The 23,236-nt window shown below is 35.3% G+C and overlaps 1 protein-coding gene across 1 annotated transcript in view; it reads left to right on the top strand.

The window, feature by feature from the left end:
• LOC136038925 (uncharacterized) overlaps positions 1-23,236 on the top strand; it is a 156,629-nt gene that overhangs the window by 96,134 nt on the left and 37,259 nt on the right. The window contains exons 8-9 of the mRNA XM_065722432.1: positions 14,001-14,209; positions 22,896-23,009. Of these exons, the coding sequence (XP_065578504.1) occupies positions 14,001-14,209; positions 22,896-23,009 (323 nt within the window). The remainder of the gene's footprint in view (positions 1-14,000; positions 14,210-22,895; positions 23,010-23,236) is intronic.

The following is a 23,236-nucleotide window of genomic DNA, read 5'->3' as shown; positions in this document are numbered from 1 at the left end:
ACGTTTTTGAAGACTCGTCTAATGTTACGTCGGAAATCCTGATATTCCATTTTTTAGAGAATATTATTGGGAACGGGAATTCTATCAAAATAGAACCTATATGGCCTATCGTTATTTCCAAGGGAAAGTTCAAGTATGCCAAGGCTTTCCGCTTAAGATAAATATCTCTAATTATGAATTTCCCCTTCAATAATTGAAGGTCAAAACTGAAACCTTCAGCCAAGTATTCTTGTATGTTAACCTTAATGGTGCTTGATATTATTTTCTTGGTTATTTTGAAAGCCATTATTCCTCCACTCACGATAAGTAGTTTGGATGATACTTTTTTAACGAAATGAAACCAATTTTTCATGATTTCCCAGACTTAGTTAATCAGTTGAATTGACATTGAACTCTTTTGCCTAAGTTTAGTATAACTAAGTTCAGTATAAGTTTACATCAAAGAAATTTTATTATTGCGTTTACCTTTTAAAATTTCTACTCTTTAAGGTTATTTTGCTTTTTTTGAAATAAATAAGAAAAAATGTAACACCAGCTATTTTTAATTTTAAGGAAGCTCCGACGTAAGGTGGTTAACTATGATGCCACATTTTATTCAAACCCTAACTTTAATTGCGGCATAACTTTACTAGCATGTTGGTGTTTTGTTTATGTATGGTAGATTTTTATTAGTATTAAAAAAAACTAGTTTTTTTTAACTGAAAGTAAGGAGCGACATTAAAACATAAAACGAAGAGAAATTACTCCGTATGTGGAATGGGTTGTCCCCTCCTCAACACCTCGCTCTTTCCGCTAAATTTTTTTTTTACTGTTGTAAAAAGTAGAACTGTGACAAAGAGTCAAACTTTAGCGTAAAGAGCGAGGGATTGCAGAGGGGACAACCCATTCCATATGCGGAGTAATTTCTGTTCGTTTTAAGTTTTAATGTCGCTCCTTACTTTCAGTTAAAAAAACTAGTTTTTTCATTTAATTTCTGAACGTTTTTGAATTAATGCATGTTTGATTTTGACTCTCCCCACATAAATTATTAAAATCAAATTTGCATATTAATTTTTTTTGGCTAAATGGCTGTCTCTTAGTTTTGATCAGACGATTTTGAGAAATACGGGGTGGGGAAGGAGGCCTAGTTGCCCTCCTATTTTTCGGTTACTTAAAAAGGCAACTAGAACTTTTAATATTTAACGACGTTTTTATTAGTAAAAATATACGTAACTTGAGAATTAACTTACGTAACAGACTTTTACATTCTTATATTTTTATTATGTATATGAGGGGGTTTGTCCCCTCGTTAATACCTCGCTCTTTACGCTAAATCTTAAGTTTTGTCCCAATTCTTTAAGAGTGACCCCTGAATCAGAAAGGCCGTAGAATAAATAGTTGAAATTACTAAAAATACTTTAGCATAACTTCTTGCAAAAAATACGAAATTCCACATTTTTGTAGATAGGAGCTTGAAATTTTCGCTATAGGGTTCTCTGATACGCTGAATGCGATGGTGTGATTTTCGTTAAGATTCTATGACTTTTGGGGGGTGTTTCTCCCTATTTTCCAAAATAAGGCAAATTTTCTCAGGTTCGTAACTTTTGATGACAAAAACTAAATTTGATAAAACTCATATATTTAAGATCAGCATGAAAACCCGATTCTTTTGATGTATCTCTTAGCATCAAAATTCCGTTTTTTTAGGGTTTCGTTTACTATTGAGCTGGGTCGCTCCTTACTACAGTTCGTTACCACGAACTGTTTGATAAGTGAGTGCGAAGCATGTCCAATTTGGCTGCTAATTAGTTGATAAAGTGCAAGTAACGTGTAGAGTTAAAATAATTTTTGAATTGTTAAGTGTTGTGGTTATTGAGAGGAGGGGAGGTGGTATATTAACAAAAATGAAATAAAAATGACGTCATGACTTTAACCTTTACAATGCATGTCCTTCATTTTAACGAGCAGTGGGGTCGACAAGGTTCAAGTTACTATAATAAACTAGCTGTTGGGGTGGCGCTTCAAGCCACCCCAACACCTAGTTGGTGGGGCGCTTCGCCAACCCCCAAGCCCCCCCTTGCGCGTAAGTCGTTACGCGCCATATTAGTTACCCGCCATTGTAGTTGTGTCCCTGTATCCCACCTGTGAATAGAGATGTATATATATATATATATATATATATATATATATATATATATATATATATATATATATATATATATATATATATATATATATATGTTTTTAACTACGTAAAACATGCGAATATACAACATTCTTCGCTGTCCCATTGTCTGCATATAAATAGATTGTCAGGTTTACTGACTCTTGAACATGCAACATATAATTGTCCATGGGAAAAACAATCCGTATTCAGATCTATACCTCATTATTCTAATGATGTGTCCCTGTGTCCCGGTCGTCATTTATATTCCCTGTGTCCCGGTTGTCATTGGTGTCCCGTTATCCCAGTTTGTAATTTCTCTTTGAGTGTCCCGGTCGTCATTTATATTCCCTGTGTCCCGGTCGTCATTTGTGTCCCGGTCTGTAATTTCTATTCGAACAATCCCTGTGTCCCGGTCGTCATTTATATATCCCGCCTGTGCCTCCGGCGTCCCCGTTGTAGTTGTGCCCCTATGTCCCGGTCGTCATTTATATTCCCCATGTTCCGGTTGTGATTTGTGTCCGGGTGTCCCAGTCTGTAATTTCTCTTTGAGGTTCCCGGTCGTCATTTATATTCCCTGTGTCCCGGTCGTCATTTGTTTCCCGGTGTCCCGGTATGTAATTTCATCAGTTGACAAACATGACGTCAGTCGACAAACAACTTTATGACGCATATAGCTCAATCCTTATAATGACGTCAGTCGACAAACATGACGTCAGTCGACACACAAACATGACGTCACTCGACACACACACACATACTCACAGACAACTTATTTATATATATATATAGACTAGCTGTTGGGGTGGCGCTTCGCGCCACACCAACACCTAGTTGGTGGGGGTGCTTCGCCCCCCCCATGCCCCCCCGCGCGCGTAAGTCGTTACGCGCCATATTAGTTACGTGCCATTGTAGTTTTGTCCCTGTGTCCCACCTGTGAATATATATATATATATATATATATATATATATATATACTAGCTGTTGGGGTGGCGCTTCGCGCCACCCCAACACCTAGTTGGTGGGGGCGCTTCGCCCCCCCCCCCCAAGCCCCCCCGCGCGCGTAAGTCGTTACGCGCCATATTAGTTACGCGCCATTGTAGTTGTGTCCCTATGTCCCACCTGTGAATATAGATAGATATAGATATATATATATATATATATATATATATATATATATATATATATATATATATATATATATATATATATATATATATATATATATATATATATATGTTTTTAACTACGTAAAACTTGCGAATATACAACATTCTTTGCTGTCCCATTGTCTGTGCATATAAATAGATTGTCAGGTTTACCGACTCTTGAACATGCAACATATAATGGTCCATGGGAAAACAATCCGTATTCAGATCTATACCTCATGATTCTAATGATTGCCCTTGAGCTTTGTTGATGGTGATTGCTAATCGACCATTCCCTGAGTCGCCATCGTCATTTATATATCCCCCTGTGCACCCCGGCGTCCCCTTTGTAGTTATGTCCCTGTGTCCCGGTCGTCATTTATATTCCCTGTGTCCCGGTCGTCATTTGTGTCCCGGTGTTCCAGTCTGTGATTTCTCTTTGAGTGTCCCGGGCGTCATTTATATTCCTTGTGTCCCGGTGTCCCGGTCGTCATTTATATCCCCCTGTGCCCCCTGGTGTCCCCATTGTAGTTGTGTCCCTGTGTCCCGGTCGTCATTTATATTCCCTGTGTCCCGGTCGTCATTTGTATCCCGGTGTCCCGGTCTGTATATACATTCGTTTTTTAGTTTTGTTTTTCTCCTTTATTTTTTTCCTTTTTTCTTTTTTTTCTTTTTTAGTTTATTTAGATTTTTAGATTTTTTAGTTTTTTTATTAGTTTTTAGTTTTTTTGAAGTTTTTACCATTTTTTTTAGTTTTTTTAGTTTTTTTTTTTACTTATGTCCTGGTCGTCATTTATACTCCCTGTGTCCCGGTCGTCATTTGTGTCTCGGTGCTTTGTTGATTGCTAATTTATATTATATTTATATTTATATTTTTTATATTTATTAATATTTTTTTAGTGTTCTTTTTCTCTTATTTTTCAGTTTTTTCCTTTTTTTTAGTTTTTTCTTTTTTAGTTTTTAGTTTTTTTGTTTTTTACCTTTTTTTAGTTTTTTTAGTTTTTTTAGTTTTTTAGCTTTTTTAGTTTTTTTTATTAGTTTTTAGTTTTTTTTTAGTTTTTGCCTTTTTTTAGTTTTTTCAGTTTTTTTTAGTTTTTAGTTTTTTACCTTTTTTTAGTTTTTTTTAGTTTTTTAGCTTTTTTAGTTTTTTTCTTTTTAGTTTTTTTTGTAGTTTTTACCTTTTTTAGTTTTTTTTCTTCTTTTGTATTAGTGTGAAATAATTCAGACGTCATATGCGGACAAACACGACGTCACTCGACAGACAGACAGACAGACATAACCCACAAACAACTTATTTTTATATATATTTATTCATATTTTTTTAGTTTTCTTTTTCTCTTTTATTTTTCAGTTTTTTCCTTTTTTTTAGTTTTTTTCTTTTTTAGTTTTTAGTTTTTTTTAGTTTTTTACCTTTTTTTAGTTTTTTTTTAGTTTTTTTAGTTTTTTAGCTTTTTTAGTTTTTTTATTAGTTTTTATTTCTTTTTGTAGTTTTTGCCTTTTTTTATTTTTTTCAGTTTTTTTTAGTTATTAGATTTTTACCTTTTTTTAGTTTTTTTTAGTTTTTTAGCTTTTTTAGTTTTTTTTTCTTTTTAGTTTTTTTTTGTAGTTTTTACCTTTTTTAGTTTTTTTCTTCTTTTGTATTAGTGTGAAATAATTCAGACGTCATATGCGGACAAACATGACGTCACCTGATCCATCCACAGATCCACACACAGACAACTTATTTTTATATATATAGATATTTAACTACGTAAAACTTACGAATATACAACATTCTTTGCTGACTCATTGTCTATCAATATAAATAGATTATCAGGTTTACCAACTCTTGAACATGCAACGTAATAATTGTCCATGGGAAAACAATCCGTATTCAGATCTATACCGCATTTTTCTAACGATTGCCCTTGAGCTTTGTTGATGGTGATTGCTAATCGAACATTCCCTGTGTCCCCGTCGTTATTTATATATCCCCCTGTGCCCCCGGCGTCCCCGTCGGAGTTGTGTCCCTGTGTCCTGGTCGTCATTTATATTCCCTGTGTCCCGGTCGTCATTTGTGTCCCGGTCGTCATTTGTGTCCCGGTATCCCAGTCTCTAATCTCTCTTTGAGTGTCCCGGTCGTCATTTATATTCCCTCTGTCCCGGTGTCCCGGTCGTCATTTGTGTCCCGGTGTCCCGGTCTGTAATTTCTCTTTGAGTGTCCCGGTCGTCATTTTTATTCCCTGTGTCCCGGTCGTCATTTGTGTCCCGGTCTTTAGTGTCATCTTACAATGACGTCATATACAAAGCCTTATATACTTATAATGACGTCAAATGCAAACCCGCAAACAAACAAACATGCATATATACGACGTTTTTTAGTTTTTTTTTTCTTTTTTAGTTTTTTTTCTTTTCTTAGTTTTTTTCTTTTTAATTTTTCTTTTTTTTAGTTTCTTCTTTTTATTGATTTGTTTTCTTCAATTTGTCAATGTTCAAACTAACATTGACAATTGGAAAAATCTTTACGTGCCAAGCATGCTAAAGCTCCAACAATTTATAATAAACCTCAAAATGTTGGGTATCTGTTTTAAGGTTTTCGAATTACTTCAATCTATTGTCAAAATATATTGAAATATTTGTGCAATTCCCAGTTTTTTTAGTTTTTTAGCTTTTTTTATTTTTTTTTCTTTTTTGTTTATTACCTTTTTTATTTTTTTTATTTTTTTACGTTTTTCTTTTTAGGTTTTTTCTTTTTTTAATTTTTTTTATTTTTTAGTTTTTTCCTTTTAGTTTTTTTTTAGTTTTTTAACATTTTTCTTTTTTCAGTTTTCTTTTTCTTCTTTATTTTTCAGCGTCACTATTAAATACATATCGCCAAACCTTTGTTTTTTTTAACGAAAATCTGGTAGGCATTGATGACCTTATCCGAGTCAAAATCCCAAACCCAATCATCATCGCTATCATTTTCAGTTTTGATACGTTTTGACTCTCGCTGTCCAGGTGGATTTTCATCTAACTGCGCGGTTTTGCGTTCTTTAGCCGCAAGCCTTCTGGCATTAACCCTTTGAGCAGATTCCTCGGCTGTTTCTTCTGCCATTGTAGGATTTATACTAAAATTTCTCTTTGAATTAACTATTTGAGCAGCTTCCTCGGCTGTTTCTTCTGTCATTTTAAGATCTATTCTAAAAATTCCTCTTCACGTGCCATGCTTGCTAAAGCTCAACAATTTATGATTAACCTCAAAATTTTAAGTAACTGTTTTAAGGTTTTCGAATTACTTTAATCTATTGTCAAAATATTTCGAAATATTTATGCAATTCCCAGTTTTGACATTTTAGTTTGTTTTCTTTTTCTTCTTTATTTTTCAGACGTCATATGCAAACCCTCAACACAAAATTACATACAACTTATTTATATATATATAGAAGGTATAATCTGGCGTAACAGACATAGTGTAACAGACATAACACACAAACAACTTATTTTTATATATATAGAAGATAGATAGTAACAAAAAACTTTTCTGCTGGATGTAAAGAGCGAAGTTAAAACTTTTTTTGTTTTGCTAAAAATGAAGGATATTGAAAATTTTTATCTTTAGGTGAAGACGTCTGGTTTACATATAGGCGAAATATCCGCGTTGTTTTAGTCTTTCATCTCTGTTCTGTCTACTGGCCGCAGTAGACAGCCGCTCTGTTCTTCTGGTCTCGTTTGTTGTCTTTTCATTCATTTTTATCTCTCTTTGTTATTTGTTAGCATATTTTAGCATTATCAGTTCTACTATTACTGTACCATACTATTTTTGCGCCTTATATTTCTTATGGTTATGTTCTTTGGTCTAGCAATTTTTATGGAAATTTTAAAGAGGTGCAGACTCTTCAAAATAAAACACTACGTCTTCTTGTTAATTAGGTAGAAAATGTGAACGATACTACATTCTTTGCTGATTCTACATTTTTTACTGATTTTTTTCGTGTAAATCGTCCCTCCACAGGTGTGCGATTAGGGAGGTGGATAATTTTGTTGTTGAGTACCGAGACACCACACATGCAGGTTTCGGAATTAGGTTTTAGCTCCGGCTATTTGGAATGATATCCCAGCTGGCATTCACATGGGAGGCTGAACACATTGGGTCATTTAAAGTAAAATTTAAAAAACGTTTATTTGGATATGGTAGTTAATATCGGTATTTTTGTTAGTTGAGAGAGTTTTTTTGTATGTTTCTTTTTTTTTGTAAATGATTCTATTATTGGTTGAGAATCAGGGGATTGCAGCCGTCCATCATCAGACCTTTCGAGCCTTCCCCGGGTGGTTGTGTGTATATATAGTGTATTTTGTAATTACTAGTAAATTAATTAAACTTGTCTAAGAAAAATCTGTTTGTCTAAATTTGTCTAAAATTTTTTTTCACAAAAGCTGTTTTTTTTTTGCAGTAAAACCACTATTTATAATGAAACACAGAAAAACAGACATATCTTTCTTTTTTAGTTCAAATTTATAAGATGACGCAACACACTTAAATTTGGAAAGATAAGAAATAAAATGTAAATCTAAGGACATCCAGAATCCATATAACTCTCTTGGAAATATGCTAATGTACGACAACAAAGACCTTAAACAGTTCCTGGGTAACTCGAAGAATAACGATGGGGAAAGTTCAACAAATAAAAAAAAAAATTCCATAGATGTCAAATGCACCATTCAAACTGGTTGGAAGAGCTTTTCATCACAAAGAACGAACTACAGCCTTTAGTAACCGAAAGTTTAAAAACATTATTGAAAAATGATGGCAAAGACCAGCTCGAATCTCATGAGGCAAGCACCCTGAGCTAAGGCAAAGTAGGGGGAAGGATATCAGAGGAATATCTACGTTTACTCAAAAGGAAACTGGGGCTTGTGTATTGACTTTTACGGTTAAAGGCAATGAAATATATGCACCAAAAGGGTTATAACCTCATCACCTTAATTGATTAAAACTGAGCCATTCAATAGTTAGGGTTTGGAATCACTACTTATCAGCTTACCTAACGTATTACGTATTGACTTACTTGCACTTGCAACAGGGCCAGGCGTTTCCGCCCCACCCGACATCTAAACAAAGCTTTTGAATGACGGTCTCCTACGATGACCGGCCTTGTGCCAACTCTTCGGCAAACCTCAGCTAGCATTTGTCCCATCTGTGGCAAAAACCTCCAGCTGGCTCCATCTTGTTTAACTATCGTCCACCAGTTTTTTAAATGACCCTTTTTTCTTCTACGCTATGTTGATCGGGATTCAGCGAGCTATATTTGTTTAATGAGGCCATCGTCAGCGTGACGCAAAGCGTGTCCAAGCTAGCGGAGCCGGTGGAGCTTGATGATGGCTGAGATTCTGTCGATGTTGTAATGACATCGACGGATTTTCGTGATTTAAAATCTTGTCTGAGAACCGAATGTGCAAGATTGAACACAAGCAACGGTGGTTGAAGACTTCTAGAGCGCGCCCTGAGCTGCTTTGATGGGCCTTGATTCGACACCATAGAGGAGAACTGCCCTCACTGTCAACTTATAAATGCTTATCTTTGTCCTTAAGCTAATCTCTCGATGAGTTCAAATATGCTTGCGGATTTGAGAAAGACTGCTTGAGCCCTAGATACTCTTCTGTTGTCATCTTGATTGTATCCCTTCAAATCCATCCCAGATCCCAGATAGACGAAGCTGTAAATATTTTCATGTGTGAAGCCATAGAAGATGAACCGATAGTCTCTTGTGACGCTCAGGTCAAGAACTTCTGTTTTCTTTGAATTTATCCGAAGGCCAAGGTAGACTGAGAAATATGCTACTTCGTCATGTATTTGCTGGGCTGAGTCTGGGTTTGAGGCGAGAAGATTTAAATCGTTTGCGTAATGAGGGTGCGTAAAGCTGGCGTTTCTACTAACTAGTACTCCTTCAAATCTCCAGACAGTGGGCTCTAGGATTCAATACAGTAATTGAAAAGGAACGGAGAAAAAAACAGCTATCGAGCAGCGAATATTCTTCGCCATAGACTCTGACTCGGGATATACATCCTTGGTAATACGCCTCCAGGATGTCTACCAATTATTATACAAACTTTGGAGTTCAACTTAGTGGAAGGTAGCAATGTAATTTATGAATATGTTGATGAGTTGAAGGTTGTACCTTTCGCATTGTCTCATCATCAAACGGAGGGTGAAAATTTGATCCAAGCTTCATGTGCCAGGCCGGAACCCGGACTAATTTTCCCGTGTTCGCTTTTCTCTTTCTGTTTGGAATCTCCTTAGTAGAATAATGGCGAATAACCTTGGCTTCGATATCGATGACATTTGCCTCTATAATTGGCACATTTTTATTTTTGTCTTTTATGTAAATCGGAAGGATGACTGAGAATTTCCAATCTTTTGAGAGCTGAAGGCAAAACTCGTGCTTGGTTTGATCAGAATCCAGTTTGGTGATGTTCAGTCTTCTCTTTTGAGCCTTTTTCTTCTCTAAACTAAGGCGGAGAATGATCTTTGTTCCGACGAGGGTATGGCCGCTCCCTGCTCTGGATCCAGAACAGGCTCCCTTTTTAGGCACGGGCATCTTAGACAGAACTTTGCCATCTTCTCCTGACTAGGATGTAGTCTTTTTGGGCTACGATGACATTATCATTGTCAGGTTATGCGCTGTGAACTTCTGTGTTGAAACAGTGTTTTCAACCGCGAGTTTGTGGTCGCGAGTAAACTGGATGATTCACTCACCATTTTCGCATCGTTGTTCGTATGTCTCTTGCCCGATGACGTCATGTACTGATCGGTCAGTAGGTCCAACTCGGTCATTTCAGTCTCCTGCTACTATGAGGTAGTCTCGCTTTGGGCATCTTCACCGTACGCTCTAGCTCCATGTAGAAGAAGGAGTCTTTCTGGGCTTCGGCAACCTCACGGGTAGGAGCCTATACCGCTATGATGCTTATATTGAACAGTTTATTTCCTTTAAGCGAATGAGGGCAATTTTTAGGCTAATAGGGTTCTACGCAAGAAGTGCGTGTTGAGAGGAAGTGCTCAGCATGAACTCCACTCCGTGAAGTCTGGAACCATCCTGTACTCCAGAGTTCAAAAATCAGCACTTATCATGTGATTCTTCTATGGGTATCTCTTCGGACAGGACACCTCCGATCCTAGCTTCAGAAAGGCAGATCACGTCTTCCTTATATTTATGCAGTGCATTGGCTATGACTTGGCGGGTTTTATCTGGCTGATGTGGATTGGAATTGTTTTATCATTTGCCGTCTTCGCTACCATCCCTAAGTGCGAGGGTGCGTCGCTTAAAGCCGGGGACACCTTAGTAGATGAAAAACTATTGAGACCGTATATCCTTTTTTTAGATGTTACGTGAGGATTTCTTTAAACGCAAGCTCCCCGGACTCACGGTACCGAGCGTTGGCATTTGACTTCGTCAGCCGTGTAACTCGTCGAAAAGTCCACCGGCCTACCACTGTAGAGTGTACACTCGGTCTTCCCTTTAATGATTAGGTATGGAAGAGCTGGACTAATAGCTGAGAGTACCTCACCGCCAGGATACAAACAGCCTGTTTGGGAGCCTTTAATCCTGACCTAATCATCCCAATTCTGATTTCTTCTGTTCTGAGTTCTTTATTTAACAATAAATTTCATAAACAAAAAAGCTACTTCAACATAATCTCTCCCATAAGGCTCCATGGCCGGAGCCTTATGGGAGAAAGAACAGGGGAGAAAAAAATACCAAGACAAAAAAATATAAACAAAATCCAAAAAGTCTAGTTGACCACCTTAATAATCCTCAAAATAACAAGCTAGACAAGGGGTAGTGCATGATTTCACCAACTCAAATAAATATCCAACTCAATCCAGAGATTTAAACTCCAAGGGAAACGGGAAGAAACTTATTTACTAGCTAAAAATTCCCTAAAGACTCTGGGAGCGTGTTCGAAATCCTGTTGCAAGCTGTCAGAGGGTTGAAGTCAGACCTCACTGATGGGGTGTAAAGAATCTGCTAATTGTTGGAAGTGCGGAGATGATAAGTCGATTGATCAAAAACAAAAAATTTATTATTACATGGGGCAGCAGGAAGATGACCGCGCAATTGTAAAAGAAAAAAATGAAAGAAGAACAAGAAAGAAAATAGAGAGATTTCAAATCAAGCAATTGTTTAAGTGAAGATCTGTTAGTTTCCTGAATAAGAGTCCGTGCTTTGTCATAAAGTTTCGAAAGTGGCTTCAGAGACGAGGGAAAAGTTGACATCCAAATAACAGAACAATATGAAACATAATAGCCGACTGAACTAGGCTGCAGAACAAGATTCTAAGAATCGACCCTGTAAATATGTGTTTCAGCTTTCTAAGGATTCCGAAACCCCTGGAGACTTTCATTTTAATCAGATTAATAATATTGACCTGACTTTCATATTATGATGCTTGAAGAAAAGATTTTCATCAAGCAAGGTGCCTAGGAATCGAACGTAACGATCGTTAGGTCTTCCTAGGGAACCTCTTGATAGGTGTATTTCATTTAAGTCCGGGCAAGCCTTTGAGACTCTGGATAAAATGAGAATACATGACTTTCCGATATTTAAGGCAAGATAATTTACATGAACCGCTGGATAATTCTTTCAAAAAGGCCATCATCTTTGAACAAAGATCAGACTCAGTTCTACCAGCTTTACTGCCAAGAGTACTGTCAGCAAAAGCAATGAGTGCATCCAGTAAGGACGAACTCCTGTCACAATTAGTGACGGACGCTGGTTGACAAAGACGATAGCAAATGGTAGGTTTAAAATTTTTAAGTGCATTAATAAGGTCATTGACTTAGATTAAAAAGAGTATCGGAACAAAGACAGATCCTTGTGGAACGCCAAACTATTCCAAAAGGGTTAGAAAAGTGCGGATCAACCGAGATGACTCGACCAGATAAATATGATAGAAATCAAGAATAAGCATTCCCTCTTATACCAATATGGAACAGTTTTCAAAGAAGAATCTTGTGTGTTAAAGTGTCGAATGCTTTTCGAACATCGAGAAAAAGAGCAGGAGGTATAAGACCAGAGTTAAGAGCTGAATATAAATAATTCAAGAGAGTTGCACATGTATTTTCAGTTGAATGCTCCACCCTAAAACCAAATTGAAAATCATGAAAAAAGTGCTTAGAATTAAGAAAATCAAGAAGTCGAGAAGGCATAGCTTTTTCAAAAATTTCACTAAACACTGATGAAAGAGATTTGGGACGATAATTTGCTGGTTCATTCCTTGATCGACCTTTAAAAAGAATAATAACACGAGCACGCTTTGAAGCACTTGGGAAGACACAATTTTCAAAAGAAAGATTGACAAGTCTCGTTAGGGCAGAAACGATGACAGGAAGAATGAACTTGACAACCTTAGACGGAATACGGTCTGGGATAGAAGATTAAGAACCCCTCAAACCATTGACAATTCTGGCGATTTCAGTTTCAGTGACAGGTTCCAGTGCCATTGATTTAGGACACGAAGGTCCAAGGTACGACCTAAAATCAGGGAGAGAAGAAGAAGGACTTACAGAAGAGGCTGTAGCCGATATTAGCAAAATAGGAAGTAAACGTATCTTGAACCTTTAGCTAACCCTCTACATTTTTGCCGTCAGTCACAACAGTTGAAGGGACAGAAGGAGGCAGAGAAGATGGCGTGATAACACAAGTGATTACTTGCCATGTCTTCCTTATGTCTTTACTGCACGCAGAGAATTTTCTATAATAAAATTTAATCTACTAATATACCTCATTACGACTTGTCTCGCGACCACAACTTTTTTTCCAGGAAAATGAGAACTCAAGCACGTCCAATTCGGTGTGGAGACAGGTCTTTTGAAATGGTAATTTTTTCTCACTTGGCAGTTTTTTTTTTCAAGACCTGTTTTTAAATATTCTGTTATTATGGGCTAGGGTTTGTTTCTTACTAGGTTGCCCCTAAGAGGGCAAGCGTGATGCCACCCAGATAGGTGAAGCTATCCGTTTGATCGATTTTCACATTGCCCAAGATCACCACTTCACCCTATTCATGCCCAGTCTGAGCAACTTGGTCTTCTTGGCATTAATTTCAAACCTGTTCTTCCACCTTCAAACGTCCAAACTACTTACAATTTATTAATTTATTTGACAAGGTTTTAATTAATAATTGTATTAACAATTTATTAATTCAGTAACTCAAATCGTCTGTATAATGTAGTACTAGTTGGTTCATTATCATAGTCACTTTAAATATAACCAATATCAACAACTTTTATGATAGGATGATAGTAATTTTATGATAGTAATAGCCGGAAATAACTTTCGAGCACCAGTTTCTGATGATTAGAAAGATCAGTATGTGGATAGGTCAGTATTGTAGTCTAAAAGGGATTCTTTGAATGTTTGTTCCACATAAACCATAAAAAAAGCGAACAAGTTCCGATTAGCTTCTATAAGTCTAAATTTGATTATTTTGCATAGATTTTTTTGCCTGTTAACTTACAGGATATTTACTAATTTAAAATTAATACTTCTAGTTGATTAATTTTAATACTTTTAATTAATTAAAATTTATTATAGAAATTAATCTATTTTTAGTTTTTTAATTATTTTTCATTTTATTTTTAACTAAAAATTAATTTAAGTGATTAATTAAAATGCTTTAGTAATTAATTTAGTTGATTAATACTTAAGTTAATTAATTAATAATTAAAATTAATACTAAAATTCGTACTTTAGGTGTCGAAAGGGCTTAGAAGTACCTCAGCCTGTCGATGAAACGCCAATGCCGCAAGAGGCTCCTCTTCTAGATGAGAATATTTTCCCTTCAGAGGCTCCTTGTGTTCTTGAAAAAGAAGAAGAAGAAATGGTACCACTAGTAATTCCCAAAGATTTTGCAAAACAGTTGGTTAGCATGTTTGCCTCCACTGTTTGTAGTTCTAATCAAGGTTTGTAATTTATCTAATTAATTACAAAAAAAACTTTCTGGAAAATAATTTTTTTAAAGAAAAGTAAAGGCCATATTAAGCTAAAGATCAGCAGATACGAATACCTGTTAAAATTCAAATTCAAAACGACCAGAAATTACTGTTAAAGAACAAATGAAACCCAAAACAAACAGAAATTAAATAAACATTCATAGCAAAAAAAACATACAGCAAGTACTAATATAAATGAATAAATAAATCTTAAAGCGAATAATGCTTAAATTGAATATGCAAATCAAGCTTAAAACGAACAGAAATTAAATAAATAATCATAGCAAAAAACATAATGCTAATATAAATGAATAAATAAATCTTAAAACGATTTTGCTTAAATTGAATATGCAGATAAAGCTTAGACGAAAAAACCTATTTTGCTATTGAAGTATAAATGAAACCCAAAACGAACAGAAATTAAATAAACAATCAATGCAAACATACATACGGTGGATACTAATATAAATAAATAAATAAATCTTTAAACGATTGGAACTTAAATTGAATATGTAAATCATGCTTGAAACGAACAGAAATCACTACAAACAAAAATTTGGCTGTCGCCTTCTTCTCACACTGTAAAAGTCTAAAACCTATTTAATTATAATAAATTAATAAAACTTATAAAGCATTAATAATAATAGCATTAATAATAATAGCATTAATAAAACTTATTAAGTGCAACATTGCACTGAAATAGATAGATATTTATTGCAACAATAGGTACTATAGGACATGGCAAAAAAACAACAACAAATAATACAAAATAATACCACATCATACTAACACACATAACAGGGTATATAATAATAACAGTAAAAAGCATAACAATTCCCAAAAGAAAACAAAAATAATAAGATAAATAATACCATAAAACTAACATAATTACACAAAATAATGCAGACATGATCAAAATATTTTAATACTTTAAAGCTACATGGATCATGGCTACAAAAAAGAAAAAAAGAAATGCTTCAAGCAGACCATATAAAATAACTTTCAACATTCTTTTCTTGTCCCGCCCTTTAAAAGTCTCTTCTCTGTGCTGCATGGTTAGACGCGTGTAACTCCCAATATTCTTGATATCCACTTTACACTTACTTTTTAATATTGCAGTGCAAAATGGATTCAATTGGTAAGGAAACGGTATTGTTGTATTGGTAAGCTATTGGTAAGGAAACGGTATTGTTGTATTGGTAAGGAAACGGTATTGTTGTATTGGTAAGGAAATGGTATTGTTTTATTGGTAAGGCATTGTAAGGAAACGGTATTGTTTTATTGGTAAGGTATTGTAAGGAAACGGTATTGGTGTATTGGTAAGGAAACGGTATTGTTGCATTGGTAAGGAAACGGTATTGTTTTATTGGTAAGGTATTGTAAGGAAACGGTATTGTTTAATTGGTAAGGTATTGTAAGGAAACGGTATTGTTTTATTGGTAAGGTATTGTAAGGAAACGGTATTGTTGTATTGGTAAGCTAATGGTAAGGAAACAGTATTGTTGTATTGGTAAGGAAACGGTATTGTTTTATTGGTAAGGTATTGTAAGGAAACGGTATTGTTTTATTGGTAAGGTATTGGTAAGGAAACGGTATTGTTGTATTGGTATGGTATTGGTAAGGAAATGGTATTGGTGTATTGGTAAGGAAAACGTATTGTTGTATTGGTAAGCAAAACGTATTGTCGTTTAAACTTTTTAAAGGAAAAAAATTGGTAAACGTTTCAGTACCATATTTCAAGTTTATTGTTTATACCATCATGTTTATAACGGCATAGATACTACTACTACTACTAATAACTCACTGCAGCACCAAGCCGCCTGAGGCCAACACAGCTACGCACGCTCCTCCTCCAACCCAATCTATTTAAAGCCTCCCTCTTTACACCCTCCCAGGAAGTTCCCATTTCCTTTAAATCCTTATTTATGACATCCTCCCAACCCAGACAAGGACGACCTGCTTTCCGTGTAGCCCCAGACGGTTGGCCAAAAAGGACAATCTTCGGTAATCTGTCATCCTTCATCCGTAGAACGTGGCCTAGCCATCTCAACCTTTCTTTCATTATAGCCCCAGAAAGCGGGATTGAACCACACTTTTCGTACAACCTACTGTTTGAAATACGGTCAGTCAGCCGGGTACCCAGAACAATCCGTAGGCAATTTCTCTGGAAAACATCTAGTAAATTTTCATCTGCTTTTCGGAGTGTCCATGCTTCAGAGCCATATTTGACCACTGTCATCACTGTAGCTTCCAATATTCTAATCTTGGTTTTCTTAATAAAAATGTAAAACGAACTTAAAGCATATAATGTGCAGAAACTCATAAGTAAGAACATGCAGAAATTAAAACAAGAAATTCAACGGTGCAGAAAATATAAAAAAATGGCCTTGACATGGATTATTAAAGATCTTAACAAACATTTAATTAGGATTGTAATTAATAAGCTCGAAATTTGTTTTCTTCATTTTAATGTTCCGCCTTTTGTTTGAGGAAAAGTGAAAATTGTATAATAGTATATATATAAATGTGGGGGGAGGGGTAGGGGAATCGAGGGCAACCAATGTCCATCTCTTGTAAACAAATTCCTACTTATTCCAAGTTTTAATCTAATGGTTTAAAAACATAAAAAAAGAACAAAATAATCGGCACGGATAAAGTTCAAAATTAAATGTTAAAGCAGAGCTATATAAGTTCTAAAAGTCTTTTGCATGAGCGCTAGAACTACCAAGTACTTTAGGTAAGACCAAGTTTGACTGCTTGATTTAGGAACTAACAATTTTGATATGACTTTGCAAAGAAAACAAATGGACAAATAGCCAAAAATGAAGCTGAAATGGCATCACTTTCTAGTGTTATCCCTCAAAAAAACCTTCAGTTGCTTCAAGTGTTTGCATACGGTGGCTACGCCGATATTCAACTGCAATAGGTTCCTTCTGGGAAAATTTGCAACATAATTTGTCATAGTCGAGTTTTCCAGATGAAAACGAAGCCAGATGGTAACGCGAAATTGCTGGAATGTTTGATGGAAAGCAACATTGTCTTAAATGATAATCCAAATATTCCTTTAATACCTATCTGAAAGTAAAATAATTACAGTTCATTTTTAATTTTGCACAGAAAAGAAGCTTTTATTATTCTACACACAATTTTACTTGTCGGAGAAGTGAAGTCAGATTTGAGACAGAAGCATTTCGAGCCCACATAATATTTTTTCATAAGGTGACTTTTTCACACGTTTCAGTTGTATTTTTCAACAGCAATGTACAGGCAACAGGCCGAAGGGAAATTTGACTTCCTGTCCAAACCTAGCCTTAGGCATGATCATTCAAAAACACATTTGCTGGTTAATTAATTGAAGCCAAGCACTCCCACAGCAGAAATAATCTCTAGAAGGGAAGAAGGGGCAAGAAAGCTTTATTTGATTTAAAGATTCTTATGGAAATCAGAAACTTTTTTTAGTTCTTATATTCGCGGCACCAGTACTTATAATAAGTCCCGCGTTAGATAGTTAGTATAATAAGTATAATAAATATAATAAGTACTTATCAGAGGCAACGCTGTAGCGATTTCTGTAGTAATTGCCATACGGTTCCAATGTTTTATTATTTACTTACTAGCTGTTGGAGTGGCGCGAAGCGCCACCCCAACACCTAGTTGGTGGGGGCGCTTTGCGCCCCTCCCCCAAGCCCTCCCGCAGGCGTAAGTCGTTACGCGCTATATTAGTTACGCGCCATTGTAGTTGTGTCCCTGTGTCCCACCTGTGCATATATATATATATATATATATATATATATATATATATATATATATATATATATATATATATATATATATATATATATATATATATATATATATATATATATATATATATATATATATATATGTATATATGTGTGTGTGTGTGTGTGTTTTTAACTACGTAAAACTCGCAAATATACAACAGTATTCGCTGTCCCATTGTCTGTACATATAAATGGATTGTCAGGTTAACCGACTCTTGAACATGCAACATATAATTGTCCATGGGAAAAACAATCCGTATTCGGATCTATTCTAATGATTTCCCTTGAGCTATGTTGATGGTGATTGCTAATCAAACATTCCCTGTGTCCCCATCATCATTTATATATCTCCCCTGTGCCCCCCGGCGTCCCCGTTGTAATTTTGTCCCTGTGTCCCAGTCGTCATTTATATTCCCTGTGTCCCGGTCGTTATTTGTGTCCCAGTGTCCCAGTCTGTAATATCTTTTCGAGTGTCCCGGTCGTCATTTATATTCCCTGTGAAAGATATCACTTTCTAGTGGTAGTCCCTCAAAAAAGCCTTCAGTTGCTTCAAGTGTTTGCATACGGTGGTTACGCTGATATTCAATTGCATTAGGCTTTACCTTCCTTCTGGGAAAATTCGCAACATAATTTGTCTTGTGACGAGGCCAGAAGAGCCAAGAGCTCAAATGGTATGAGCTCTAGCGAAATTCTAAGAATCAATAGATTAATTTAAAAGGAAAATCAGAGGCTTAATGCCGGTCAGAATTTAAAATAAGAGCTCTGAGTCACGGGGTCCTTCCAAATATCAAAATTCATTAAGATCCGATCACCCACTCGTAAGTTAAAAATGCCTCATTTTTCCTCTCCCTTCAGCCCCCCAGATGGTGGAATCAGGAAAAACGACTTTATCAAGTCAATTTGTGCAGCTCCCTGACACGCCAACCACTTTTCATCGTCGCAGCACGTCCAGAAGCACCAAACTCGCCAAAGCACTGAACCCCACCCCCTAACTCCCCCGAAGAGAGCAGATCCAGTCCAGTTACGTCAATCACGTATCTACGACATTTGGTTATTCTACCCACCAAGTTTCATCCCGATCTCTCCACTCTAAGCGTTTCAAATGGCTGGTTTTCTGCTTGCTCTAGAAAACCAGCCATTTCAGGTCCTAAATTTAAGAAGAATTCTTAAGAAATCAATGAATATTTTTAATAAAGCAGCAAAAAAAATTGGTAATAACTCAGTATAGCACCTCTTCTGAATTAATTACTTGAGTAACAAAATCTTTATGTAATAATATAATAATATAATAAAAGATAATAGTAAGATAGTATAAGATAATATAATAATATATTATAACCTACTAAAATAATTCAGCCACTATGTTTCAAAGATTCAAGAATAAAATAGTTTCAGGAAATGAAGTATGATACTCTAAGAGGCAATGTCATTTGAACGAATACTTCAAAAGCTGTTCTCAGCGACAGAGAAAAGATAAACGAAAACTGTAACGGTTGTTAATAGTTAAGATGTTGTTAATAGTTAAAATGGTTGTTAATAGTTATGGAATAAAAATGAGAGCCAATTTAAAAGAGCATCACAATTATCCTAAGGGATCCAATCCCAATTATCCCAATTATCACATTATTCCAAGGGAATACTGATAAGACTAAGAGGTGGATCACCTGTGGAAGGTGATGTATTATTAAAACCCCGATGTATTTTTGCCGTATTATTAAAAATGAATATTTTTAATAATACAGCAAAAAAAATTGATAATAACTCAGTATATCACCTCTTCTGAATTAATTACTTAAGTAACAAAATCCTTATGTTACAATATAATAATATAATAAAAGATAATAGTAAGATAGTATAAGATGATATAATAATATATTATAACCTACTAAAATAATTCAGCCATTATGTTTCAAAGATTCAAGAATAAAATAGTTTCAGGAAATGAAGTATGATACTCTAAGAGGCAATGTCATTTGAACGAATACTTCAAAAGCTGTTCTCAGCGACAGAGAAAAGATAAACGAAAACCGTAACGGTTGTTAATAGTTAAGATGTTGTTAATAGTTAAAATGGTTGTTAATAGTTATGGAATAAAAATGAGAGCCAATTTAAAAGAGCATCACAATTATCCTAAGGGATCCAATCCCAATTATCACATTATTCCAAGGGAATACTGCTAAGACTAAGAGGTGGATCACCTGTGGAAGAAAAATCGAGTAGTTTTGAGGGTGAGGGTTTGTTGAACTCTTTGACGTTTTTGTTAGTTGCGTTTATGTGCTGTAAAGTGATTTGTGAAATATATAACCCTCTTGTGTCTTTAAGGGTAACCCAAGGCATTTAGAGTCTCAAAATAGTGGTAAACTTTTTTTATACTTTCTATATGTTTATACTATATGTTTATAGTGAAAACGGGGTTTTTCCTCATTGGTTTCTGTGGTATTAGCCGCTCAATGTGTATAAATTGCCGTGTACTATATACAATATGTATGTATTTATTCGTACGGGAATTATTTGAAAGTAAAATCTTATTAACTGACAGTATACAAAAGAACAAGTTATATGAAAAAATGGTTTTATCCCACTTCCTATGCCTATAAAAATAAAGGCCTAGATGGCTAGACCGTATTTTTCTATTGAAGGGTGGCAGCCTGCTAACGGTTGTGTTTTTGAACATCCATCTTGGGCCAATCAAAAAGCAGCTCCCTTGAATGGGGTCAAAAGAGGTCATAAAGGGTTCAAAGGAAATTGGAACATTCTAAAAATGGTTAAAGAGTTAAGCTCTGAATGTAGTGGTGTGGAGGAGGAGCGTGTGCAGCTGTGTTTCCTTCAGGTGGATTTGTGCTTCAATGAGTTGTTACTCATTAACGTTGTTACTCATTGTGAGCTGTTACTCATTAACTCATTAATGACTTGTAAGGGATGACCGAATTTTTTCAACTGATCTGAACAGAAACTAACTGAATATTTACTAGATAAAGACTTTTATAAAGGCTGGACGTAAAATCTGGATTTTGAGACAAAATTCAGTTTCCATTGGAGATAATGCTTGCCAATCCACATCGCGCCGTTGAGCTGGAGTAGTATCAATTCAATGTAGACTGAAAAAGCTCCTGTTACAGGAATATTATATACGAAAATTAATACACAATAATTATATGTTTGCCCTATTTTGGCTTGCTGTTTTGAAACATCGGATGGCAACACATGCTGCTTCAAGATGATGTCTGGCATCAGGCAAGGTCGTGTCCTGTCACCTCTCCTCTTCGCCCTAGTTGTAGACTACACCTTTAGACAGATAAATGGGTTTGGAATCCCGATTGCAGGAAAACTTCTTCAGGTTTTCCTATAGTAGCAGTAGAAGCATATTATGAACTTAGAATTATGGGTTGATTTTATTTGATTTTTAATAATCCATAATTTGGAACTAGCGCATTGTTTTTCCTATGGCTCAGTAAACGATTATGTATCGTACATAATACTTAAATATATACAAAAATTATCTCTAGAAATTGTAATAAAAAGAATATTTTAGGCAAAATTTTCCATATATCTCTAGAACAATAATTTGACTGTTTTTTTTATTTTAAAGTGCTAAATTTTTTATTTATACTTTTACATAATGATATTCATGTTTAAGCTACGGAAGTTCAGACTTTACGATATGATTATCAAGCAATAATTTCGTCAGGACCTGTTCTACGTCATCCTTAGGATTGTTAAACTTTAAAATTTACGCCATGGAGGTAGAAAAAATAAACCAAAAACGAAGGCACTAATAAGACAAAAATATAAGCAATAAGTAGTCTGAGACAATATAAAATAGAAGCAATTTTAGAAAATGCAATTGTAGCTTTGACTTTGTTGGACACTATCTGTTATTATAAGTTTATTTACTTATAACCCACAAATACGAAAATGAATAAGGGGGTAATTCTAAAATTGTTCATCAAAAACTCTTTTTATGGTAGAAGATATAGACTACTACTACTACTAACAACTCATCGCAGCACCAAGCCGCCTGATACCAAAAAAGCTACGCACGCTCCCTTTCCATCCCAATCTATTCATATCCTCTTTACACCCTCCCAGGAAGTTGCAATTTCCCTTAAATCTTTCATTGTGACCGCCACTCACCCCAACTACGGACGACCTGCTTTCTGTTTAGCCCTAGGCGATTGGCCGACAAGGACAATCTTCGGTAATCTGTCGTCCTTCATCCGCAGAACGTGCTTTAGTCATCTCTACCTTGTCTCATTGCAGCTATAGAAAACGGGTTTGAATCATAATTCTCGTACAGCCTACTGTTTGAATTACGGTCAGTCAGCCTGGTACCCAGAACAATCCTTAGACAATTTCTCTAGAAAACTTCTAGCAAATCTTCATCCGCTTTTTGGAGTGCCTATGCTTCAGAATCATATTTGACCATTATCAGCCTCGTCAGCCTTTGTTTACAAGGAAGATGGGATTTTTTCAATTGATGGGACACTGGGCCCCATATCTGACTTATTGTGAATTCACCATGATATCTGTTAAGACCATGGTGGTTTTTAGAAATCTTTGTGATCTATCTAATGTTTTATTTTTAAAATGTAGTTAAATACAAGCTAAAAGTCTTGTTCGGTCAAAGATTATGTTTTGTAGTAATTATTTAGAAACTAAGAATGAATAGTGCCGAATTTTTGGGGAAATGTCATTTTCTTTTAGCCAAATTCTTCAGTTCCTTTTATTTTGAATTTTGTTTACTCAAATATGCTATGTAAAACTAACAACCATTTACCTAGGAACTACAAGGATTTCTAAAGTACTAGAGTTTTCTGCTGATTTCTTTTACATTAAAAGAGTAAATTTTAACTTACACCTTGAATTTTTAGATTTTTTGGACTCCACACCAGATGATATGAAGATACAGATACCAAAAGCCCTTGCTTTTGAATTTTTTTCGTATTGGTACTCCTCAGTGTTCTGCTCTCAGCAGGCTGAAACAAGTAAGTTGGAATTTATATATAAAATACAAGGAATGTTTTTTTAAATATAAGTTTATATAAGTTGGAATTTATACAAGTAAGTTGAAATTTATATGAATTGAAATTCTGGTAAAGTAGTAGAAGTATTGCATTATACATCCTTATGGGCTATTAAAGAATTATATGCGCGTTTTTAGCTTTGGGTGGGGAAGGGTGGGGGGCTATGGTAATTCACAAAAGCATTAGAA

The sequence above is a fragment of the Artemia franciscana genome, chromosome 18 (assembly GCF_032884065.1).
Source record: "Artemia franciscana chromosome 18, ASM3288406v1, whole genome shotgun sequence".
Classification (NCBI taxonomy): Eukaryota; Metazoa; Arthropoda; class Branchiopoda; order Anostraca; family Artemiidae; genus Artemia; species Artemia franciscana.
The sequence above is the reverse complement of the archived record's forward strand: the minus strand, read 5'-3'. Positions and strand labels throughout refer to the sequence as shown.